The 27,253-nt window shown below is 39.8% G+C and overlaps 1 protein-coding gene across 2 annotated transcripts in view; it reads right to left on the minus strand.

Moving 5' to 3' along the window:
- CPED1 (cadherin like and PC-esterase domain containing 1) overlaps positions 1-27,253 on the minus strand; it is a 149,199-nt gene that overhangs the window by 106,477 nt on the left and 15,469 nt on the right. For both annotated transcript variants that reach the window (XR_014185334.1, XM_082064825.1), the window contains 2 exons: positions 7,036-7,142; positions 5,020-5,095 (listed from right to left, as the gene is read on the minus strand). Coding sequence is in view for 1 of the 2 variants with exons in the window: in XM_082064825.1 (XP_081920951.1) it covers positions 5,020-5,095; positions 7,036-7,142 (183 nt within the window). In the remaining variant the exon portion in view is untranslated. The remainder of the gene's footprint in view (positions 1-5,019; positions 5,096-7,035; positions 7,143-27,253) is intronic.

Here is a 27,253-nt window from a genome sequence, read left to right on the forward strand (position 1 = left end):
TTAGCTGTTTTACTTCTTTTCAGTCTCCTCATATTTGTTGTTACAGAAGTATTTTTTTTGTCCTAGCTGAGATCTGACCCTGTTGTGAAACAAAGAAAATCTTGCCCCATGTAGTTTATAATCAAAATAACTCAAAAGAATCAGATGCTGATTTTATTGGCCATTCTGGAGGCTGTTTCCAACTTCAGTAGCAGAAAAGTAGCAGGCAGAAAACTGATCACAACTGATGTGTAGACATTTATAAGCACCAGCTGGCAAAAGAAAAGCATCTCCCTATAAAAAGCATGTTCATGTAGCAGAGATGTTGAATTATTACAACAGAAAATAAATTTAATCTGTAATTTCTCTCTTACATAGGTGGTTCTGTGGGGTTTTTCTTCCTCCCCTCATCACCCTTCCCGCTGACTCCCGAGTAACCCAGGGACACCGGGGACAGGCAGGGCTGATTTGCTAAGCAAGAGATGAGGAAAGCTGGAGTGAGGTTAGCACCAGACAGTAAACATATCACCTAGTGAGAGCACAGTCACACAGCTGGACTACCTTGGCTCTCCCTCCCACACAATTTCATTAGGACTGTGTCTATCCCAAGACCTTCTGTGTGATTAATGCTGTTGGCCAGCCCTGTAGGTGACCCGGGGAGCACAAAAGGCTGGTAGATACTCGTAAAGTCTCTGCACTAGTGGCACTAATAAAAAGAAACACAGAAGGAAAATGTACAGCAAAATGCTACTTTAAAAAGAATCAGTGATCTGGATGGGTAGAGAAAACAGCTATGCACAGCCCAGGGTGAGCCTTGGAAATGATGAAGCAAGAGAAATGCTTGTGTGTAAAGACAGACTAGTCTGGGTTGTTCAGAGATCAGGAACACCAGGGAGGCGATGCTATAAGCATTCCTACTGCTTTATCAGGCAAAATCTGTTAAAGAGAGTATTTGTTTTGCATACATTAGGGTGCCTTTCCTGTGCCCTAAACTGAGGATGGACAATTCTTCTCACATTGTGGACCTTAGTCCTCTCCACCTAGCAGCAGAGAGTCATTCCGGGAGGAAGCCAAGCCCTGTTCTCAGCCCACCTGTGGTGAGATACGAAGTACGAGCACCTGAAATATCTTCACCAGTCATACTCCAACCTCAGAGAGCTTTTAGATTTTGGATGTTTGCAGGAAGATTTCATTCATAGATCCCTGCAACAGCTGCAGCTTTTGCTGACCTGACCAATAAATGCCAAGATCCTTCCTTGGTCATTCAATAGACATGTCAGGACCTCTTCATGGCCCAAGTTCCATATAGTGAGCAAACATCAGACACCCAGTTAAAAAATGGGCCAAATGCCCTGCAAAAGAAAGAGTGAAACCAATATTTTCGGACTGAGCAGCAAGTACTTAGCAGTGTCTTGCGTGCTGAATTTTAAGATCCATTACCATTCTTAAGCCTCATCACAAACTCGCTGCCACATGTGCTCATCCTCCAGCAACTGCTTTCACCTCTTTGCTTCTCTTATTCAATCCTATTTATCCACACACATCACATGTATTTTGACATATTTTGCTCCTCTAAATTCTTCCCCCAGTCTGTCTTTCCTAACTTTTTTTTTCTCTCCCCAGCTTCTCTCCTGTCTTGTAAAAAGGAGTCATCACTGGTTCGTGCCTAAGTTTTCCCCCTATATAGATAGAGCCAACGTGAGTTTTCAGAGTGACAAAAAGATTTTCCAATAAAGAGACAAAGCAAAGAAACGAGCAATGACCTGATATTTTCTACAACTCATTTTCTTTCCCATATTGATACAAAAAGGATGAGAAGGGTCATGCTCTCTTAAATATAAAACCTAACAGCTTAAGAGCTGCACAACAACAAATAGAATAACTTTTTTTTAAAATAACCTTTACCCTCGTACCCACTGCTTATCAATATCTACACCGTCATACCCATAGTAAATTCAGTAATCCCATTCTCTCAGCCTTGCTGCCTAATATTTCTTTCTACAACTTAGTGTGTCTTTAATTAGATAACACAATTCTTAGAGCAGCAACTTTGTGTTTTCACTTTTACAGGAAATTGCCTGGCTCCTTGTGGGGCTGACCAAACAACAAACGCAGTCATAGCAAACCAACCGATCCTCTTGAATTGCAGAAAACCTCTGTTGACTTAAACATACAAGAGTGAAAGTACACGACTGATTTGAAAGGAAACAAACTCTTCTGTGGAGGAAATACTGATGAAAACTATTCTTTCCCCAAATAATTTTAAAATTGAGGGTCAAACAAACCCTAATAATTGGCAACATTGTTGTTTTTGAGAAGAAAGGTCTGTCAGAGGAGGCAAGCTAGAGAAAGAAGCGGAAAGAGCTGGCTTTATCAGATGAATGGAAGGGGAGGAGAGGATCTGAAATCTTGACTCTACATAGAAGTTTGCTTTACATTTTTAAGACGGCCTTTTTGTTCTCTTAACCTGAAATAAAGTTATTTACCCTTCTGTTTTTAATGTTACCTTGTGTGGGTGTATTTCACTTGTAGAAAATTAGCTGTCAGAGACAAGTGATATTGAATGGGATTCCTTTCTGGATTGAGACACTTTGAGGTCTGGTCTATACAAAGATGATCCTCTGTGTGCCACTGTCTAAGTTCTCATTCCTGTCAGTGGACATCAGTGTAGTCTGTACAATCAGTGTGAAGAAATTCAGCCAACTGTAAATTACACTTAAAGTAAATGTTCTTTTAGGCTTGCTCACTCTAAACTGTACTTCTGTTAATTTTGGGAGCTTGGATATAAAGTGTTAAATTCAGGTATCCACACACAGATATCTGTTGTCATTTAGGACAGCATAGGATATCCCTTTGACCCTACAGCTGCTGGACCACAACGACAGGTTCTGTGCCAAATCTGCCCTTCCTACTGGGAGTCCTGGACTCTCCATGGCATCTCAAGTGGCAAAGACCCTTTTGTTGAAACCGTTACCTCAGCCCCTAGGCCACATGCTGATGTGGAGACACCTAGATTTAAGAGATGGATTTGTTTGTTTGTTTATTTGTTTTAAACTACTGCAAAATCTGTTTTACTGGTAAGTGGAAGGTGAGAGATAGACCTTTTCCTATCTGACACTGCTTCATCAGTCTGCTAGAATAATCCCCCATTACTGCATGGGTGGGACTTTCAGACACCTGCTGCTGGGTGCACATATGACCTCGATTTCAATCGGATTTCAGCATTAGTCAGAAAGGCTAGGAAAGCACTAATAATGTAAGTATGCACTAAGATGTTTACAAATGGCCCTTCCATAAAGGAGAGAAAACACTGGAATGCTTAGCAGACCACATACACAGAGTGGCTTGTACCACAGCTTGTGGACACCAGTGAAAATGTGCATATTTTAAGAGGAAAGCCCTGTGTGTAGTGAGTGCCTCTTGTGTTTGCGGTTTTGCAGTAGCAAAATAATAAAACTATTGTGATTGGCCTTTCTCCAAGTAGGAGGGCAAGCCAATATTTTTTGAAGGCAGTCTGTTACAACATGAGTAGGTACTACCAATTTCTGAAGTCCTTGAAATTTGTAGAAATCTGCTCAGATTTGTCTGAAACTGGTACTATATCAGAATACTTTCTAATTCACTTTCCAGTGCAAGGGAACCAAGGCACTAGGCATCACTAAAGACATAGTTAAACCTCAGCCAAAACAGAATATATCACTTACCTGGTGTAATATGACTTCACAATAAGGGACTCTCATTGAACCAGGACTAATGTTCCTTATACTGCATGTTCCTTAGGATCAGTTTTGTTCAATTTAAACTGACCCTCAACATACAGTTCTTTAAGGGAAACACTTTGCGTAGGTTTTAAAATTGATCAGTCTTTGAAGGTAAAATATACTCTGCTTAGGTTAGGAAACACCTAACCTCAACTTTAGTCAAGCATCCAAGTGTCAGGTATTTAATCGAAGTGATTTGTCTAGGCTCCATTTACAGTCAGTGGTGAGACTTAATTGAGTAATGAATACCTGCAGAGAGTAATTCAACACACTTATCTTAAACACATAGTTTAGAATAAATAAAGTGGTGTTTGAAGGTGTCCCTCTCTCCCCATGGGCTTAATGGGAAGCCTAGAATACTGGTGCAGAAGATACCTGACATTTAAATGGTTAAATGAGATGTCAACAATCCTTCTTTTATGTGCTAAAGATAGCACACACATAAAAGGTGAAAAGGAAGAGGAGAGGGAGAGCAGAGGAGGAGAGGTAAAATCAAACTGATCAATCTTGTCTATTTGTCTGAAATCAAGGCTAAATACTAATGGAATACATGTGGGGTTGGTTGTTACTGGATTACACGCAAAAAAAAAAAAAAAAGACAAGATTTCTTATAAGCAAAGTTTATACAGTGAAGATTGATCATAAACCCAAAATAGCATTAACACTGATTATTTAGTGGTGTAACTGAGATCAGAATGTGTCCCTCTGCAGCTCTAAAAGACCTAATACCATGCATAACAGTTTTTTCTAGTTTCTATTCGAAACTGAATTTCACCCATAGTAAATTAGAATTCTCTGGCAACAGGCCAGTGACCTTTAAACTTTACTGGTCGATGATCTTAATACACAAAGGCTTTTTATCAGTAAACTGTGTCTGGATGGGAACCAAACTCCAACTCCTACTCCTTCTCCATGCCACAACATTTTTGTAAAGCTGAACAAACATATTACACTGAACCCAGGGCTTTGAAGTGTAAACATCAATACATTATATTAACACAAAACAGTCCAAAAATAAGACACTTATAGCCAAATTATTTCTGCAGTATGCAATGGCTAAACAATGCAATATCTTTACCTGAAAAGATACTGCATAACTAAAGTGTGTTTAAGTGTTGTCCAAAATGGATTATCATTCTTGTTTCATTTTTTCATCCCTAGGCATTCATGACTAAAAATAAAAAAGAATTGCAAACCTGATAGTCTAATTTCAGAGACTTCCTGTGACAACTGTTAAAAGACCATCATCACATATGCAGATTTGAAGAAATTATATTACCTGAAAACACTTTTGTTATCTGGCATAATCCCTCTTTTCCACAAAGGAAATGCTGGATTTCTGGAAGTAGGTTTACCTGTGCATGAAAAGATAAGCTTTAATTATTTCATTCAGAGAAGTGTTCTTTTTCCTGGAGCCTTCAATGAGCTTGTGTTTAATTTATCAGAGACACCTTGTGTGCAAATCTCTTGCCAGTGTCAAAGGGGAATTACAACTTCACCATCCCTGCAATGTGGAATAATGACATTAAAGTGGGGGCTCTTCCTCCATAGCCACTACTACACAAAATTTTAGACTTCTGGCTTTCCTCCTGGCTGTTGAGTTTTCACCCCTTCCCCCCCCTTTCTGTTTCCGTGGCTTCTCTGTTCTCTTCCAGTTATCAATCACTGTCTCTCACAGCATGGAAATAAACTGTGCCTCTTGAATCGCTGTGCTGGAGAACAGTGGTAAGCTAACATAGCTAAACCACATCCAGGCTCTGCAACAAAGAACTGTGTTGCACCGAGGTATGGACATGCCAACAGTGAGTAATGTCAGTCCAATATTTAAAGTTATCCAGAGATACAGTCCATCTGGTTTAAGTCCCCGCTGTGCTGCAGACTTCCTGAGAGAACTTGGACAATTCCTTTGATCACCTTATGTCTCGGTCATTCATGTGTGAAACTTCTGGACATTGCAGAGTGCTGTAAGGACTATTATATTGCTCAGTATTAGGGGCTCAGTTAGGATCGTATGGATAGAATGAGCAAAAAGCAGTTTGCAGGAGCCTGGGGTGTTTTATGATCTGAGACCTGAATCCAGAGCATGTATATTTTTAGCACGCTAGAACTGCTATATAAATCTCACTGGATACACTTAGATAAGGCATCCTGCCCCCAGGAACCCCAGTGTACATGCTCCTAGCTCTGACTTCTGTGGACACACAGTGGTTTTTTGCATCTTCGTGAACTTCAAACCTGAATGCCTTTCAAAAGCAGCTCTAACTCTCTCTGTCCCTCAGGTCAGAGTTTATAATTTTGGGTCTTGCCATTATTATCTATGGAATTGTACTTTAAATGTAAGTCAAGCTTTATCCATAGTTTGGTCACACTTTTCCAAACAAAGCCCTCAGTTTAAGTCCCATATTTTCACCAACAAGTCAGGTGCTTATTTAGACATTTGCACGTCAAAGTAACCCAAACTGTGCCCACAACAGGCTTAAGTGTAGACCAAAAAAAAACCAACAAAACACCAAAACCAACCAACTAAACAAACACACAAAAAAACAATGCTGAAAATACCAAGAAATGTTGGCACTACTGATGCTTTGGACTGTAAATAAGCAGATTGTAGTGCCAGGGTAAGGAACTCCCATGAAGGGCCTGAAGGAGAACACTGGTCCAGCTTGCACATAATCAATTGTAGGAACACTGTCACTGTTTGGTGAGGTGCCTAAGTTATGTTTACAAGGGAGAAATTACATTAGATTAAACTCCATAGCACTATAAGATATGAAGCCTAAATTAGTCCAGCTTTATCTTCTGCCTATGCTACTATTCTGAAATATTGTATCCATTTGTTAGTTATTTCTCCCCATTTCTAATTCTCTTTTCTAATGAGGTGAAGTGCTTAAATTTCCCCTGACTTCTGTAGACACTTTTGCTGCCTGATTTGTTGGTTGGGGGTGGCCAAGAACGCAAACTTTCAAGCCAAAGAAAAGGAAAGCTTGACACTCAGTTGTAACAATTCTCAGTATTTACATGGAAATACTTAGATCCAAAATAACATATGATGTCCAAATGAGAAATTGCTTTTGGTCACTGAGTGTGATGTAAAGAAGAATAAAATTTTGGTATATGACAAGTATTTCTCAGTAGATAGGAAACTTGAGAAAAAACAAAAATTGTATTGCCTTTAAACCATGCTGCTGCAGCATAAAATGAGCATCAGATGCTCTTCTTTTTATGACTGGGTGCTGAAAACTTGGGCTAGCCCTGTCCTCTCATTCCCACAAAGGAAAGCAGAATAATCTTGTACCTTTTGGAATAACTGCAGATGATGAAAGACATCCATTTGAATGCAGCCAGTACCATCATTTTTTCTGGAAGATAAGCAGATCAAAAGATCCCAAGGGCTCACACCACCTATCAGGAAGAAAAAAAAAAATAATGAGAAATAAAACATCATGCAATTCCTATTTGAACAAAGAAATACTTAGCACCATATCCTGAGGAACAGCAAACTTTGGAGCACTAAGTACATAAACAGCTACAGGTGGCAGAAGGGAAAAAGACATATTCACTACAACAGTTTAAGCTTTGGAAATATACTCAGGTATTTCACAGTAATCAGCTCCTGTTATACCTACCTACTGATATCCAGTCCCTTGGTGTCTGATCTGTTTATCATTCAGGAACTAAAAAGTTCAATAACATGGTGCTGTTGCAATTTGCTCTTATTTTTCTGAACCTATACATCCATTATGTGCAGTGTGATCTTCTGAGGTCTTTCATTATTGGGAAGTAAATTTTACTGGAAGTAATATTGGTCATGCTATTGCAAGTAGCAGGAATTTCTAGCCTGAATTTTGGTGTAGCAGCTTCCTAAATATTAGACACCAGATTGCCAACATCTGCATAAGTGGGAATTAAGTTGCCCTGAGCAATTAGCCAGCTTCTGAGCTAGCTCTGAATCTGCCTTTCTGGGGCAAAGATGACCTGTAAGACAATGGGATTCTCTTGTCAGGAAACAAGCAACACTGGAGTCAGAGACGGCTGCTTGAAAGAAGAGACAAAACTAAATTGCACCAATTGAAACACCATTACAGATTAGAAGATACAAATATATCTTGGAGTTTGCACATATCGCAGCATGTGATGCGGTATAGAAATGCCAGTGTAGCTTCAAACAAGCTTGATCAGCTCCCTGAAGTGGTTATTTTCTTCCATATACAGCCTTCATCTGGACCAGTTCGAGATTATGGCATCTCTTGAAAGTTTAACAGAATCACTACATCTGTTGAGAACACCAAGAATATGTTCAGTAAACTATTTCAGTGACAGGATGACAATTAAAGAAGTTCCAAACAGGAAAGGGCAGCCAGAACAGATCTACAGCATCCAAGGCAGGGTACAGCGTTAGGTCAAAGCTCTCTGCAGGACAGCTGCTTCAGTTTCTGGTTGCTTCATTCTTTTCCCAACGTTGGGAAGATTACATACATTTTATGTCATTTTGTGCTACCCATCTGTGAAACCTTCCTAATTTTATTAGATAACCCTCTAAACTGGGTCACACTGATGGCTCAAAGAGATATTCATTTTGGCTGATTTCCCTATTCAAAATATATTTTTTTCCCTATGCCAATTGCAATCACAAAGCAGAGTTCAGATTTTGCTTAAGGAGATGTAGCACCCAATTTATGTTAAGTACAGTAATGAACTGATTGTGCAGAATGAGTTTAGGAGTATGAAAGTAACAACCACCTTTTTGTTTATAAGCAGTGAGACAAAGCCGAAGAGATGAATTTTCAATAAGTTACACTGCACCCATTACTGTAAAGAATCCTTCAATTTCACAATATGAGAACCAGTATTATGTATGGTACAAGGATAATTACGGCATGTGAAATTTAGGCAAGACAGATTCGCTACATGCTCCCTTGTGAAAGAAACAAACAAAAACTGCAGGTTGATAAAAATGGCATATATAGAAAATATATGAAACATTAAAGAAACATGCAAGAAAATACTTCATTTTAGTGCAACAGATTGAGAGTGTTAACGACCTACTTGATGACCTCACCAGCTATGTAATTATCAGATAAGCAAGAGGTTATGCCACCTTTGAATAAATCATTATAACTATGTATAAAGCACAATGCTTAGCAGTGTGCAAATTGAAAGGGAGCTCGAGGGAACTCCATTTCTCAGCAGCAGTTCATTTCCTTCCCTTCTTTATAGTTATACGTCCTGGCCAGGGATGAATTTGATCCTGACTCCAAAGTATACGCTCCACTGTGTATCATTTGCCTTTAGGACACAGCAGAGTGATCGATATGAATGTACTGAAGAGAAGGAAAAAGGACACTTGGACATAGCATGTTTTCAAGCCAGTGCCCAGGAAGTAGAACAGTTAACTGCTAGGAACAATTTTTCAGGAGGGGTTGAATGCCTGCCATTACTTGTGTTTCCTATTTAGAGTAATTAGACATCTCGCCAGTTATTTCAGCACAGAACAATCAGAACTGAAACATATCTATTTATAGAAAACAGGAGACTTCCTATTAGAAAACCGCATACACCTAGTGCTGTCTCTTAGCTGACAGAGCAGTCTGACTTCTATTTAAATGTATAAACACATTCCTCATCAACTACACCTGAAAACATGTTCTTGGAAAACATAAATGAGAGAGACATGTGTACAAAGAGTTTTTTAGATTTGGAACAGACTCCTCTGTGAATAGATATAGCCTAGAAACTGCCTGTGTCATTCCTCCCCCAGCTTAACTTTTTCTGGAGATGAACATCCATGATCATGAGACCATGAGTCTGTCTCCCTTCTGCAAATTTCTTAATTATAAAACTATATCTCAGTGAAAAAGTGGTAGTGTTATTAATATTCCAGTAACATCATGTGGCCCAGGCAAAGGATCACAAGCTGTCAGGCACTGTATTTTAACACAGAAGATCTCTTTCATAGAAATTATATCTCAAGTAAAGCAAGATAGAATATGTGAGCTAAAACAGTCTACAATAAAAGAGAAAAGAAGAACAAAAGTGACAGTAGTAATACAATTCATCTGTATGGAAAAAACTCATGCTTCAAAATGTATTTAGAAATATTTAATGAAGAAACATTACTAATGTCTATAGAATTCCATCTTCAAGTTACATACTCTTTTGCTGGTTTCCTGCATATTTCGTATCAGAACAGTCTTTTACAGGACATTTGCCGTGGAAGTCTAAAATGGATACTTCGTGTCTGAAAATTTAAACTTGCAATATACATGAAGTTTTTTTACACACAAAGGGTTTTGTCTTCAGTTTCTAAAATCTTCTTTGCTTAACTCATCAAAGCAGAGGAGCTCAGTGTGCAGGAGCAGTAGACTGGTTAACCAATACGAAGTCCTACCTCGGGGAGATGGTCTCTACTGCTTTGTATTATTTTCCATTTGCATTTTCCAGCAGTAACTTCTTAAAAAGAGCATACAAAATTGTCTGTTCATCCTCTTTCTAAGAATCTTTTCAAACCAAGGTTTTTTAGTTCAGCCTGTTAATTAAGGCCTTGCCTACACAAGGAATGTTCATCTGCAGAATTATATCATATTATGCAGGCAAAGTGACCTTAATATGGATATGGATTATGCTGGCAGCGTGATGCTTCTATTTATTTTAGGTCAGCTTTTCCCTGCCTCACCTCCAGTCTTTGTAGCCCCATCTTGCAGTCCCATCTTAAAAAGTGTTTGTGTACCTGAGATGTGTATCTCATGTTTACCTAAGAATATCAACCCAAGTTGCTAACCCAAGAGGCAGTAGTACAGCATTCTTTAATTCCAGCCTGCTGTGACCACCTTTAATTACCCTCATTCTGAACTAGTCAAAGTATATGATATACAATTTAAAGTGCATTAAATTTCAACTAAAAATTGATATAATGTATAAATTAAAATTTTCAACAAGATACCACTGTTTTTATTGGCTTTGACTCTGACTTGTTCCTTGGAATAATTAAAATGGTTAATGTGGAAAAAATAATCTAAAAGATAATCTGGGGAGAAAAAAACAAACATGTTTTTAGCAGCAGTGGAAATAGCAGTGCAGAGACCAATAAAAACATTTAACTTTTTCTAGAAAATATTCTGCGGGGTGGGGTGGGGGGGTTGAATTCTGATACTATAGATCAAAGTGAAGAGAAACAAAATGAGAACTGTGGGATTTAGTTGGGTTTGGGCTTACAGAATATACATTTTTTAGATGAACACCAAGAATTTCTGGAGCTCTAAAATGAAGTCATCTTATTCCTTCCTTTGAAATCATTGCATTCTTCCCATGAGCTATGGCATTGGAGGGTGGATTTTGCAGGAAAACTGTTAGATGTCTATACATATAAGAAATATTATTTTATATAACCAAATAATTATTTGATATAACCAAATGAGTAAGTTTCATCTCAATATCATAGATTGAAATTTCATTTTTTAGTGTTAAGGTCCTCATTCTGAATCTTGAAATGAAAGCACTTTGAAAATCAAATACCATTTTCGTCTTTTATGCTTATATTTCTGTACTCCATTCATTCTGGGAAATGAAAAGGCTGGTCAGCTTTATTTTTATTTATTTGCAATTTTGTACTCGCTCCCACCGTCACCCTAAAAAGAATCAATTTGTAAACATTAGGGGCTAAGAAGATGACAAGAAACAGACAGCATTTGTTTGTCAAGAACACCTCATATAAAACTAATGTAATTTCTTCTGACAGAGTAACTGATTTAGTAAACAAAGGAAATAGAAGCGATGAAACAGTTCAACTTTAGTAAAGTCTTTAGACACTGTTTCCACATAAGGTACCTATTTGGTAGAGTCCACAGCTATTTGAAAAAATGAAATGTACACTATCAAAGTGGATTTTTTTTTTTGAGTAGAAACTCAAAGCATCCCCCACTGTACATTCAGTTCTGTTCAAATTTCTCATTAACAAATTGAAAGATGGAACAGTAAGTGCATTTATAAATAGCAAATGACACCAAGTTAAGGGAAACTATAAGTACTTTGGCAGACATTATTAGAATTCAAAATTTTGACATATGGTCCAAATTCAACCTGAGGAAATTAAAAAAAAACTCAAAGTGCCATAATTTGGAAGGAGAAATGAGATGGACAGATACAATTGGCCAGAGAGCACTACTGCAGAAAAGGACCAGATTCATAAACTGTGTATGAATTAACAATATAATATGGGAAAAAAATCCCCATATAACTTTTGAGTTGTTGGCAAAGACTTATTGGGACTGAAAGAGCTGACTTCCCCTCTTTTAGGATTGCAGTTTGAATTTATTCCACATCATAGAGAATTCTAAATAATGGGGACAATTCCATTATAATCATAACCCTGCAGACATTAAGAGTTGCAACAAAACCTGCTTATGAGTGTTATATACAAGGAATAGGAGGTAATACTGCTGCTGCATTTGGTGTTGGTCATACCCCAGCAGTAACACCGTTTCTTAGGTTTGGAAAACATGGTTTCAGTAGAAGGTCACAAGAGGGTGGTGGGTTTTGGAAGACCTTGTACTGAGTCTGACTGGGTTGGAGCTAACAGTCTTCCTAGCAGCCTACACAGTGCTGTCTTTAAGATTTTTGACCAAATCAAAACATTTTAGGTATTGCTGAGTGGTGCCTGCACAGTGCCAGCGCCTTCTGTGTCTCACTCTGACACCCAGCGAGTGGGCTGGGGGTGCACAAGAATCTGGGTGGAGGCACAGCCGGGACAGCTGACCCCAACAAGCGATATCCCATACCATATGACATCATGCTCAGCACATAAGCTGGGGGAAGAAAAAAGAAGGAGGAACGTTTGGAGTGATGGCATTTGTAATCCCAAGTAACCATTACACGTTATGGGGCCCTGCTGTTCTGGAGATGGCTGAAACCTTGCCTGCCCAGGGGAAGTACTGAATGAATTCTTTGTTTTGCTCTACTTGTGTGCATGGCTTCTGCTTCACCTCTTAAACTGTCTTTAACCCAGCCCACAAGTTTCTCACTTCTACTGTTCTGATTCTCTCCCCTATCCCAGCGGGGAGGGGTGAGCGAGCAGCTGGGTAGTACTTAGCTGCTGGCTGGGGTTAAACCACAACACCAAAACCCAGATATTTACCCATCCAAAATGAATTGTCCTTTGTACAATAGTCACAGGAGGCAGGATACAAAGTAAACATTTTAATTTTCCGCAAAGATTATATGAAGAAAAGTTTCTAACCACAAGGATGAAGTACTGGAATATGTTACTTTAAGGAGCTACAGAACCCCTGCCAAGGGAGATCCTGAGATTTGCATATAATGCTTTTTTAAAAGAAATTCCCCTCAGGTCTACTTAAAACATATTTCCAGAAGGCACCTTTGAGCAGCATATATGCGAATAGAAGATTTTCAGGAAATGGTATTGTTGAGGTACTGATGCGTTAAACTGTATTCAAATACACTTTTGGCATGTTGTGATCTGATCTGTAAAAACATGAAATTTGATGAATGTAGGTTTTAGTTTCATGAATGATGAGTCTACATGGAAAAAAAAAAAAGTCAAACTCCTCTGCTCCTGCAGGGCAATGAAGTGAGCACAGATTGAACTGAGTTTAGTGAGGATACACATATTTATGGAAGCAGCCACTTGTGTATAAATCGTACTTTAAAAAAGACCAAGGAATATACTTTACAAAGCAGGCTTCATCCCTGAAATGTAGTCAATTTATAGGAGACAATGGTTTGCCAGTCACGAGTTTAGAGTGGAATAACTACCAAGTGTCTGAAAGACAGAACTACTGCCTCACTGCCTGGCTTTGGACTCTGGGCTTGATTTTATGTCCCTCAGCATCTCAGAGGGCAGCAGCATCAGGCAGGCTGTGGGATAGGGTTTGGGGATGTAGGAATTCTACACCCCTGAAGATCTGAACTTCACTGATAACGTTCCAGGGAAAAATATCCTTTGAAGACTATTTCTGGCTATGGCAGCTTGGCTGTCTCACTTGTGCAAAGATCAGAATGCCGCTTGTTGGACTGAATGCTTTCTCTTTGTTAAAGATACTGCCTTTTATAAGTTTTTGATATCACTGTTTCATTTGTAGGGCATGACTCATACCTAGGTGTGCAGGAATTTTCCCCTTAAAGAAGTAGTGGAGGAGTATTATTGGAGGTATTTTAATTTTTCTTTTGGCATGGCTCTTTATAGTCATGAGCTATCACCAATTTGAACTCACTACACCAACAATGAAGAAATGATCACTCTGGTTAGTGAAGATAGCATAGGAAAAGACAATGACGTTTCTGATATTTTCTGACTTATTCTGGAAAGCAGCCGTTCACCTGTCCATGTGTAAACCTCTTGCTGTTTCACACAGTGTGCTCCATACTACTTGTTGAGATTGACTGTACTCTGCCATAATGCATGGTCCAGTCCAGTAACCACCTGCTGAACTTGACAAATTAGACTGAAATCTTTTGACACATTAATTGCAGTGTAATATTGTAAGTGTAAAAAACCTCCCACCTTATGTATGAGGCTGAAATTGTTGGACACAGCCAATTCATTCACAAAATACTTCATAGAGTTGCTGTACAGCTGCCAGGGGAAGGCTGCAGGAATCCTGGAGACAGTCACTATTCACTCCCTTTGAGGATGATCATGGTTTTATTTTGGCTCAGCTACCCAACAATTAAGAAGAGGATCTGAAGCGCCAAGGGAAGCATTCTTTGTGGAGGAGAGGCTGGTGTGAACCAAGCGGAAACAGTCTAATTGCCAGGGCAGCTCATCTGTCCCTGAGCAGTTTAGCACAAATCGTTTCCCAGTCTGCAAGACTTAATGCAGCCACATCTGTGTTCAGCATTTAGAGGGTAAAACAGTAATTTGGAGTTCTGTCTCAGTGCCTCACCCACAAAATCAGAGTAATGTTTGACTATTCTGGATTTGTTTTGCAAGTACTGCAGAGACATGTTAGGTCTAACTACAAATGGGGAGGCCTAGTGCTTCCACTCTTGTCTGAAAAAAAAAAGAGAATTACTTTATTACCATTTCCTTACATCAGGAAGGGCCAAGCTGCAATGCTGATTTTCTTGTTAATTCAGAGCAGAATTTTAAAAGTACAAAAATAAATGTGTGTAAGAAGCCAAGAGCTACCAGTTCCTTCCAGAACTCTTTTCAGATTTGGCCAGATGTTTTCCTTTTTCTGCCTGATCTCAGACTCTAAAACTGCCCTGGACCTACTTACCAAGTCAACCAGCTACCATCTTCCCCCTGGAATAATTGCTAGTACAAGGCAGATAACTTTCTCTAAAAGAAGCAAAAGATACCTATTGCAGGCACAAATACAAGAACGAACAAGAGACAGGACAAACCCTTCTCCCTTTATATCACATTCAGGCACTAACAATCCCTTCTTCAATCAATAAATTACCCTACAACCACAAGAGAATTTGCAGACCTACAGAAGATAATTTAAAGTGGTGGTTTTACTTTGCAGATAACTGGTTGCCTGTAAGACAACAAAAGTTAGTACACAAAAAATTGCTGTACTATTAAACTATATCCACATATTTTTTTTCTGTGCAACAAAAGAATGACCAGAATACTGGAAAGAAAAGTGACTGAAGTACATTCAAAAATTATATTAGTCTGACTTTAGGAGAAGAGTGCTGCAGTATGTAAGACAGGTGCATGAGATGGGTCCTAGTTTATCAGGGAGACACTGTCTCAGTCTAGCAATTGTTCTTCCCTGAGCTGTAATACAGACCATAACTCTAACAACCTATAGTTTTTATCGTGGCATAATCTGTCAACTGAAAGTATGAAAATATGCTGTCAAAATACTTTCTAAGCTACAGCAGAGTTCAAAAGCAAACACGTATTGGATCTCACTGAGATGGAGTTAATGTTCCCCATAGCAGCCCTCATGGTGTTGTGCTTTGCATGGGTAGCCGGCAAGGTGCTAGTAAGACACCAGTGTCTCGGCCACTGCTGATCAGTGCCACAACAGCATCAGGGCTGTCTCTCCAACATTGTCCCCTCACCAACAGGCTGGGGCTGGGAAAGATCTTGGGAGTGGACACAGCCTGGACGGCTGACCCAAACTGACCAAAGGGATATTCCATACCATACAACGCATGCTCAGCAACAAAAGCTAAAAGAAAGGAGGACTGTGGGGACATTAATGGTTACATTTGCCCTCTGGAGCAACTGCGATGCATATTGAAGCCCTGCTTCCCAGGAAGTGGAGGGACATCACCTGCTGATGGGAAGTAGAGAATAAATATTTTGTTTTCTTTTGCTTCCGTGCATGGCCTTTATGTTTGCTTTATTGAACTGCCTTTATCTTGATCTACAAATTTTTTCAATCTCAATTTCTCCTTCCTTACCTGTCCTGCTGAGGAGGGTAGCAATAGAGTGGCTTGGTGTGCACCTGGCATCCAGCCAAAGTCAACCCGCCACAAAACAAAAGGAAAATATGTAGTCCAGACCCAATGGCAAATACATCAGGGCAATTCAAACACTTAAGCCTGTTTTTCAACTTCCATGCTTACACACTATGCTTCGCATGAACATTCAGATTACTCTGGTATGCTCTCCACACGTGGGTACTTTCTGCACAACAAGCCTCAGTGAAACTAAAAGCATCTAGTGATCCAATATGGTATGCTCTACTTGTATGCAAGCTAACAAGGCTTACACCCCTAGCTGCTCCCAAATGTTGGAATTCTTACTCTATATATATTTTATACACCAGGTAGACTACCACAGTCGAAGCTGCTAGATATGTTTCTCACTTGCACAAGAAAGCATTATGGGACTGATACCTAACCTTCTGTGCAATGGGAGTACTTGGTACCTCTAATCCACCTGTGTGGGTGCTTCCTTACCTGCGGTGAAGGTGGAGAAAGAAACTCTGTGACAGATAAGACAGTATAAGAGACAATAGAGACAGGCTACTAAGAGATGGACTGGGATGAAGAACCAGGTGAAAACTGAAAAGAGAGGATGTCCATATAGGAGGTGGGTCATGCAGTTGAGATATGCAATTATCAGATTGGGATGAAGAAGCTCATGGGTAGGGCAACTCTATAGCTAAGGAAGTTATTGTCTATATGCTCCATCTGTCACAGGCATCAGAAAATTTGCAGTGATGTCCCTGGCTTGGTAGCAGGGTTTGGGGCTGAGCATAAGAGGTGGCACTGGACCATTCATTGACCAAAGAAAATAAATCAAAACATTACCAAATTTTCGTACTTGCATTCCACTGAGGGAGGAAGACTACACTGCTTCATGTGATTAGGAGGGTGTTCAGCTCTCCAAGCCTCAGAGGAGAGGGAAGAATAGTTCCACCTTGCTCTGTGCCAAGGAAAAAGACTCTGCTTGACACAGTTTCAGTTGGAGAACCCTCACTGCTACGTGATCCAAGTTATTTGAACAGAAACTCTTGGGACTATATCCAGGAAAGAACTTCATATCCCTGTTCTGTGCACCCTGAGGCAAAGTCATGTGGAAAAGTAACATTCAGTCATGAAGTAGAAGGATTTATCATGAGAAAATGAGTCAAATTAAAGTTGAAAAGAGTGCACGTCACAGCTCCGAGTACCTAACTGTGCTGTTTGTGCACATACATACCCATTCTAGTCATATATTCACAAGGTCTTCAAGTTCTCTGCTTAATTTGTTTTATTTAAACTTCAGATAACATAAAGAAAACTAGCAGTTTAAATATGTAAGATAGTTACCTCTGTCACTCACAGAGCAGAGTGGCAAAAGGAAAACAAACACATGCAGCAATGAAGAACACATTGGGGACAGGAAAACCTGCTCTTGGCTGGATACAGACTTGTAAAATGGAAAACCAACAGAGTCAATAGATGCATAATCACCAGGATTCAAAAGTTCTCTTACAGAAGCTGTTATTAATGCTTCAATTACTTTTGCAGAGGAGAAAAAAAAAAAAAAAAAAAGAGGTTAGGCCTGAAGCTCTGTTACTCTACTGGGAGAAACTCAGAGGAACACAGGTTACAACTTTCAGACCCATGTCTATGTTGCTGAATAAGCAGAGTTTAGGAGTGCTGTGTTTGCTGGTTCTGTGATAAAAAGCTGATCTGCAGATGCACCCAACAGTGACCAGAGAAACTGCAGCAGGTGGAGGAACCCAAATAGTGCCCTGCTCCAGCTGCTCTCAGGGACATCATAGGAGTGGGATCTGCCCACACAACACTCTTCTCTCTTATGCACTTGTACATGTGCACACACACACACACAAAGGAGCACAGAGGCACAAGGCTGGGTGAGGGAATTCCAGTAACCCTGTCAGAGAGACACAAGTCTGGGGGAAACTCAGCCCCAGTGTCCATCAAGATGAGTGAACAGGAGCCCCAAAACACCTTCTGGACCTGGGCAGGGTGAGGAGCACATTACCTAAGGGTTTGGGACCCAACATGGAATGCAGGGGAAGAGCACTTCCCAATTTTTTATTACAGGTTGTTTAGTGGAGGAAATCAAAAGTGGGAAAACAAGGTATCAAGACGTGTTAAAGAGTAACAAGCATGGGAAAACAGAGGAATAAAGCAATTGAAAAGGCTTGTCATGTCTAAGCAGTGGGCTGTTTGCTAGTCCTGGCCAGCCATGCCCTGCACCTGCTCAGGGCAGTCTGTCCTTTCCTCTCATTAAGCTCCATTTCTATCACTTTTCCTGGCAGCAAGGCTCTCTCACGTGTGTGTGTGTGTCTGGGGCTCTAAGTGCAGACCTGGGTGTGGGACCAGGGCTTGGAGGCCGATATGTCTATGGTGGCAGCACCTGCTGTGGATGCATGAGAGCATGTGTGAACACTGGCGAGTGGATGATGCTGCAGGTGCTGATCACATTTGTGTGGGCACTGTGTCTGTGTGTGTTGATCTCTGTGGCTGCTGTGTGTGGGTGTATGTGTGGTTTGCAGGTGTGGGGAGGAGGTACCAGTGTGTGTGTGGCAAACAGGTGTGTGCCTGTGCCTGCTGGGAGCACACACACAGCCCTGCTGCTGGCTGGACCCGGGAGTATGGAGCTGTGGTGGCCTCGCCTCCGTCAGGCTGATAAATTTGGCAATCCCTAACTTGGATGCATGTGTCCATAGGAGCTACAAAACCAAGAGGTATTGAAGCATCTTCCCCACTAGACTATAATCCAGCCTGCTGATCCTGCTGCTCTTACAAGGAAGAATCTGGGTGTTTAAAGAGGCACATGCAGCAAATGCAAAGAGCCAGAGGCTGGAAAAAAAAGATTCAATGGGAAAGTAGCACCTGGGGAGGAGAAACTGTGACCAAGGAAACCAAACTGTCAGTCTGAGTACACTTTCCACGCTTCCCTTCAGCCCAACCTTTCTACCGCTCCTTTGCAACAGACTGAAAACATAACAAGGCTGAGCTGAGAAGCCCTCTGAATGACAGCACTAATGAGAATTCATCACTGAGTTTAAAGGGCAGAAACTGCACTAGAGTTGAGAAAACAGCCTCTTCTGTGGATATAGAGGAGCCCCAGGATAAGCAGCTAAGGTGTAAGATGGGTATATTTGTCTTGATGTCCTATCTCATTCTAGTTACAGTGAATTAGGATTACAATTACGGTGTTTAAAGTACAGTGTTTGATCACCATTGCAAGAAACAAAGACATTTCAAAGTCAGAATGGCAGCCCTTTATCACTGCATTTACAGCCCTCGGGCATCCTATGCCAACACTATTTAATATATCAGATTCCTTAATACCCAAGAGGGAGGAAACAATCAGAATACTGAAAAAGAGAAGCTTGGGAATAGAGGCAATGGCTAAACTAAACGGTGTCAGGACACGGCCTCAACCGCTGGCCTTCAACCATCCTCTGTGTTTGTTTTCTTCTCCCTGGGTGGCCATGCAATACCCCAGGAGACAGCTCAAGCCAGTGACAGTTCCTAGATCTCTGTGAAGAGCAGGCCACCCTCAGTCAGGGGAAAAGAGTTTAGATACATGGACATGAGCCATACGGCATCAGTTGTCCTCAGGACCAGGGAACTGACCTATTTTGTTTATGAGTTAGACAAAACCACAGAAGATGGTGATGCAATAGTCATGCAAGGGAGATTTCCAGCTGTACCCCACATATACTGTGTTATCTGCAGAACACTACACTGCCTTTCAACAAAACCCACCTGGAATGCCATAGGGTAGGGAAAGTTGGAGATACAGACTATCATGTAGAGCATCCTTAGAACATGGACTCTAAAGTGGAAGTTAAAATAATCTCTCCAAACATTTTAAAGAAATATAGGATCAGACCTCTCGGTTTTGAAGGTCAACAGAAACCCCCACATTGTTCGATCTACAAAATATACGTACTGTAACATCTGGGATGCAAATCAGGCATGTTGTGGTGCTGGGTAGAGAGGAAAAACCCTGCTGCTCTCTCCTACCTCACACATCATCCTGTCATAAAGAGGGCAGCTTGACTGGTCTACAGTTACTTCCTGTGCCAGTACTTTTGTGAGTACTTTTTTCTTTCTATTCTTAGAGCTTTCTCCAAGGGTCCTCTAACCTTTTTTTGTTTTCTAAATCTGTAGCACTTCATTCCAAGTGAAAATGGGGTTAACATGTGCCAGACTCTATGTATTTGAAGTCCATGTCTTCAGCCCTACCCAGAAAATTACCTCAATTATTTTTTGTTGAAGACTGACTCTGGAAAGGTCCCAGTGATACTCAGCCTCACTGTGGCTGTGAAAACCAGAGTGAGGGCTTTTCTTTTTTTTGAGGCAGAGTCACTGAAGCCAGATGACAAAAAAAAAAATAAATAAATTAAATACCTCATTCCTATTTAGACAAATACTTTACTTCTTGATCTGGTCCAAAATAGCTAAGTCTTGTTCTTTATCAGCTTGTTTAACAAAGTACTTCAATATGTTGACAGGTTTTGTATTTAATCTCTTGGGGAAGAAAAAATTTAAAAAAAAAAAAAAAGAAAAAAAAAAGAAAAAAAGACAAAAAAAAGTAGCAAACAGTGGTTTTCTTCCAAATAAAGAAAAAATGGTTTTGTCTTTTACCACTTTAAACTAAAAGTCCTTTTGCAAAAAAATGATCAATAGAGCTGTATTCTGTCAGATCTAAAATAACTATGGTTCTACCAGATTCTTCTTGCACTTACATAATGCAGAAAAAACATAGTATATTCTGTGTTCATACACACTTATAGTAGCTGCTATAAATTAAAAATGAAACCCATTTTTATAGCTAAATATTTATTTTGAAAAGCATTACCACAAATGTCAGAAACAAAGTCATTACAACAATGAGCTTGTTATAGAAACATTTTATGGCTTGAATCATTTGTTTCAAACTTTCCAAAATGCATACCACTCAGCTCTTCTGTCCTTCCCTTGTTCAAGGTCTGAATATATTTTACTTCCATGAGGCACCCTTGAGGGAATATGTTTAGACTATATTTTTTTATTCTTGCTACCAGTTAAGGTTGCTCATCTTCACTTCAAATCCCTTGTTACTTCTTAGTCCAAATCCATTCCATATTTTGTCTTTCTGTTGTTAAAAACGGACATTGTTTTTTAAGGAAACATGGCTGCCAGAAATGACAGAAATTTTATATATATATTATTTCTAATCAAAGAGAAGGTACCACTTCTGTACATTTTTTTTTTTTTAGCGATCTGAAAGGTCTCGTGACCAACTTGAAACTGAGGGATAGTTTTGATTTCTGAGTACATCAGAGAATGTTTCTTTCTCTTCAACACCCATGCTAACTAGGATTACCTCCAAATGGACAACCTCAGCAGGTGAACAAAAGAATATTCAATATTACATTGAAAAATCAACATTGAGGGATTATAACGAACATCGGAAGGGTAGAAAAATCAGTGTCCTCATGAAGACAAGGTTCCCATTTGATGTAAAATAAGCCAGTGCAACAACAATACAGTGTGTGAAACTTTCAGAGACATGTTCTAACCCGTGGGTGGCTCCTGCACTTTTGATGTCTGGGGCATTTTTGGGATGCAACAGTCAGAAGAGCTGTCAGCTGAAAGTGGATGCAGCTGGAGAAAGCTGGAATCTGAACCTAGGAATGGAGTGGGCTGGCTGCAAATTACAATGAAGGCCCACACGGTGGATTAGCTTTTTGCTGTCTGAACCAAAGTCACAGCAGCTTAAAAAAAAAAAAAAAAAAAAAAAAAGAAGAAAGAAAAGAAGGTTTGGTTTCAGTGGTATGTAGCGCCTCTATATAAAATGGGAACACAATGATGAAAGACAGCACACTTCTCATCACAGCTGACCAGGGCACAGAGCCAGGCAGTGCATCAGAAAGGGTGCAGAGCTTCCAGCAGCCAGAACAGCGGGCAGCACCAACGCAGTAGCGCCTTTGACAGAGCGCTCTGGAGGGGCTGCCACTGGCTTCTGGCCAGGCTCACTGCCATTCTCCCAGCACCTGTATTAATAGACAATCATCTGACATTTAAGAACAGACGCATATATTTATAAACCAGAGTCTCTGCTTGAACCCTATCAGAGCCAGGACTCATTGCTTACAGGGAAGCATTTTAAAGATACTTGAATAAACGATTACCTGCTGTTGCCTTTTTATCCCCTAGGCTACATTTACAAAATATTGCCTCAAACCCTTGTATAGGATTTGCATGTTTCTAGCATATTATAAAGCTTGCATACTTACACCTTAATCCCTTGTATTTATTTAATTTCGGTGGATGCGTACACTGTTGCTTTCCTTTGGCCAACGTGTATCTGCCTGGACACTGGTGTTTTTCACATTCTATTAACATGACATAATTTATTCCAGCAAAGTTTTAATTTTAGCTCACTGTGTAATCAGCATGTAACATTTTCATTATTGTGAGTTCTAAGTCAGCCCAATAAATACCACTCTCCACTGGACTGCATGTTCTGTTTATACGACTAAAAAGAACATTGGAAGAAAGGTATGTTTGGTAACTTTACGACTGAATGCTACATTTTGGTTTTAACTTGACAAAGTTCAATGTGCTTATGCTTTTGTTATGAACAAATAAAGAATTTATTTCCTCAAGGAAAAGAGTCCATTTGAAACAGGGTTTTTAGTACGATTCTACAGAGGGTTTATTTTAGTGGTATAAAGAAACAGTCTGTGTGCTCTTGTGCTAGAAAACCATGAATGTGTTCTGCCAATAATTAAGAAAGAGAATACATATTGTTCAGAAAACTATATGATGCATTTAGATTATCTAACAAGAAACCACAGCATCCCATTAGAGAGGAGCATTTATTTTGGTTTGTCAGAAACTGATGTGTTTTGTACCGAAACCAATGATGTCTGCAGCATGAGACCAGGCATCCACTTTCAACTTTATGGCAAATACCCAGGCTTAATTTCTAGAAGAAAAATTAAAATGTGATCAAGACAGTGTATGTTTCTGGTATACATTTTCTTCCTAAAACTACATGAACTTTCATTTTAAGGAAGCAGAACAAATTTAATGAACATTAAGTGTGTTTGTAAATCAGTATGCTCCAAGGATCACATTTCTACCTATTTATCTTGTTTAGGAAGTTCCTTACTCAACCACATACAAAAGGAATGCCTCTGAAACCTATATGTTTTACTTGTCAAAATTTTGCACAGTCCTCACATGACATACATTTTGCATTAGGAAACCAACCAGTTTTGCATACTGTCAGCTATATATTTGTACCAACAGCCAAAATGATTTTTTGGAAGAGAATTTTTATCTGATAGATTTGAAGATACACATGTATTTGTATGGTAATCCACAAAATACTTCTGTAGCTCTCCTCACCATTGTTATTTTGCACAATATTTTAAATTACTTACTTATGATAGAATGATCTTGTGCTTTTGCTGGCATGCTAGGATCTCCAGTCCTGCTTATTTAACCTTACCTCCGCAGGGTTGTTTACACTTTCAGAACCTGATTTCAATTTACTTTAATTTTCTCAGAGACTTTTGTATTTATAAAAGCTGAGCATCTAGTGACCTCTCTATTCCTGACATTTCCTTTACTCTCCACTATGAAAAAGAACAAAAACCCCAGTGTCCCATTTCTGTTCCAAAAAAACTAAACTGCTTCCTTCAGTGGGTTGGTCTTTGTAATTGAAAATGGCAACCAGATGTTTACAGAACACACCAGCAATTTTCCTTGAGGCCTTTAGTCTTTGTAATTGTTTGCTAAAGTTAGTTGGGCTTCATGGAAACTTGTCTGAGGCTGTAACAAACAGCAAGTAGGGTTTCCTCCTAACTTTACTCTGAACAATTAAAAATGAAATAAAATTAAAGTTAGAACTAACGCTACCTACTTCTGATAATGTATTTCAAACTCCATAGAAAAAGACTCAGTAAGGGAAAAGATTCTCTTAGCACTGATTTTTACATGCCATCCCATGAAAAACATCCCTTTTTCAGATTATGTTGCTTTATATCTCCTCAAACTTCAGCTGGCTATACACCACTGACATTGTGCTCCCTTCCCTTTTCCCTGCTCCTGTCAGGAATATTTTCTCATAGGTTTGGATTTATTTTTTTTTTTTTTAGAATATTTTGCATTTTAGGAAGATGCTGTAAACTACATATTGTTCAGTTAAAGCCCTGAGTCAACACGGCTTTGTACCTGAAATCTCTTCACCTGTTTAAAAAATTACTATGTTTTCCCTTTTTAGTTCCTATCTAGTTTCTATCTGCCTTATTTTCTCAAGGATAGTCATAGACTTCAAGAAATCTGTAAGTCCATCTTGTTACCCCACAAGGGGACACAATACACCGTATAAAATCTCTTTACCTAATATTCCAAGACCTCTGAGATTGAATGCTCCACAGCTCCATGGGATATATTTTATTACTTCATTAGGCTTACCCCCCAAACAACTTTCCTAATATCTAACCAAGCTTTGTTGTTGTTGTTGTGGTACTTCATGTCCTATTTACCATAGGAATGAAGAACAAATTGTTATTTCTTTTCCTTGGCAACAGACTTTTAAAATATTTTACATTAACAAATACCTCTGTTCCCCCAGTCATACCAGTCTTCACACTCACTGATGAAAGAGCATCACTGTGTCCTCCTCTCTCTATCACCTCCTCTGGTTCTGACTACTTTTGCTGACATAGTATGCCTTGGAAAATGAAAAGCAAATGTCTGACAGTCACCACACATGGCCCTGGGGGCCTCTGAAACCTGTGGCTGTACTTTATTCTCCAGACTAATTAGCAGCCCTGAGGAAACTCTTACTGGCTGCACTTATGAAGTAACACTTCTGCAAGTTCCTACCTTACTGGTGGCCAGATGTCAGCAATTAAGCTGATTCCTTTGCTGATTTAGCCTTTGGTCAAAAGTATGGATAGTGAGGAATACTAGAGGTGATACAATGCACTAAAGGAATAACATAAAGATATACAGCAAGGAGCATGCATTTCATCCTAGTTCTGACAGTGACTCATATGTTTTTTATCCTAGTTTCTCCATCTCTAACTCTGGTGTGGCAACATTTCTCTGCCTCCTAGTCCTACTGTGAACAGACACAGACATTTTCGTCCCATGGAAAATGTAGATTTCCTTTAAAGAGCAATTTTCCCAAAGGATACCCAATAAGCCAAAGTGAAAAATTGATGAAGACTGACTTGAAAAATTGCTTTTTGGGAAAATCAAAGTGAAATTTTCTTTTATTTGTCCCCAGCTGCTTCTTCAGTCACAGACCATCCAGTTGGAGACAGAAACCTGCAACTGGCTTCACTCCACGTCTGCTGAACACCTGTGCTTGCTCCTGAGGCTGATGCTTCCTGACATTCCCCAAACAGCAGCTTTTACAGGGAGAAACCACTGGGTACAGGGAAGCAACAAAGCCCTCTGTAGAGAGCCAAAGAGTGAGGCAGCAGAGGCCACATCTGCCGGAACAATACAACAGTTGTCAAATCAGCATTTTCCAGAAAAATGAGAGAAGTCTGAATATATTCAGGTTGCTTTAACAATGAGGGGTTATTTGCTCCCTGCTGTAATATGTAAGTAATGCCATGAGATGCCACCTTAAATGCCAGACAGATCTCTTGACCCAGCACACAGAGAAGGGCCAAGATTTGCTCCCATGGGTCTGTTGCCTCACTCATCCCTTCCTGTTATTGGAGCAGCTCCACCCAAGTACCGCTCCCACATCTGCAAAAAGCTAGACCATCCTCACAGTTTGTTGCTGGAACCAGGCCTTAATTTACACAGCCAAGTGTTTAAACACAGCATGCTCTGAAAACGGCAGAAAACAGAACAAAATTCAGTGCATATTGACATGATCAGCAAAGAGGAAATAACTTCAGATCTAATGTTCTTATATATATATATATCTGTCTTGTATATATGGTATGGAACAACAAACCACAAAAAACTCCCAAATCAATATATGTACTCTAACGATCTTTCAATGGCATGGTTAAAATTTCATCTTCAGTGGATGCCACTCAAACTGCAAACAGAAGCCATAGTAATGTTTAAATGCTTAAATATAGTACTATAAAAGTAGGAAATGCTTGTGCATAATCGATACTATGAAAATCATTTATGATTCTTTCTTTAAAGTCACCCATTGCAATTGCATAAACTTCCACCAGATTATTAAAATTAGCATTCTAAGGCAGCAGGGAGCATATCATGTTATGCTGTACTCGGTTTGCCAGCAGCCTGAATAGATGTGCTTTATTCCATGGCCAAACTGACTGGCTGTCATTGAAGTCATGCAGAATGTTTTCTATTCCAAAAGTGAGTGGTAACAACTGAATTCTGCATGTTATTGCAGAATGAATTAAAACTGGCTGGTCAGATTTGTAGCATACAACTGTACATGTTTTTCAGAGTCTGCAGTTTTCTGAGATTTGTGTAACTATTAGCAAAGGTGAAGAATTGAGAAATGCCTGTTAAGGGAGGGTCATCATTGACTAATAAGGCAGGCACACTGAACAAAGGACAGAAAAACTGATGACTCCAAAAATAAAGATATAAGTAGTTTATTTCTCTTAGAAGATTTCATCTGGGGAAAATATGGAATTCAGGAAAGGTTCAGGCAGCAGACAGCAAATAGGGAAAGCCATTTTTCGAGGGCAGAAATGCATTTTAGTGCAACAAATTTCCAAGATAACACTTTCCTGTTAAAATGTTGGCAGGGCATCACAGAGCCAGAGGGACCCACATGTCTTGTTAATCTTTGCTATGGCCCCAGAGGTGGGAGCTTCTTGGACTGGAAGGACAGGGAAGAGGGCAGAAGAACCTGGAAAATATTTGGAAAGTTCTTCTCAGGTGCTTTTCACTCTGGGAGGACCTAAGGGTGTCTTGAAGCCAGGCAGCTCATCCCACTCACCTGTGGTAGAGCACTGCAGCGCTGAGCCGGGCTGGGGGAAGGAAGGTCTACAGCTCATGCGGCTCAGCACAGAAAAGCTCCCAGGAGAAAGCCCAGATGTGTGGGGCTTTCTCACGCCTCCTTCTGATCCTTTTATTATTTTCTGTGAAGCAGTGTGACACTGGTT

This window comes from Streptopelia decaocto (assembly GCF_964273445.1).
Source record: "Streptopelia decaocto genome assembly, chromosome: 1".
NCBI classification, from domain to species: Eukaryota; Metazoa; Chordata; class Aves; order Columbiformes; family Columbidae; genus Streptopelia; species Streptopelia decaocto.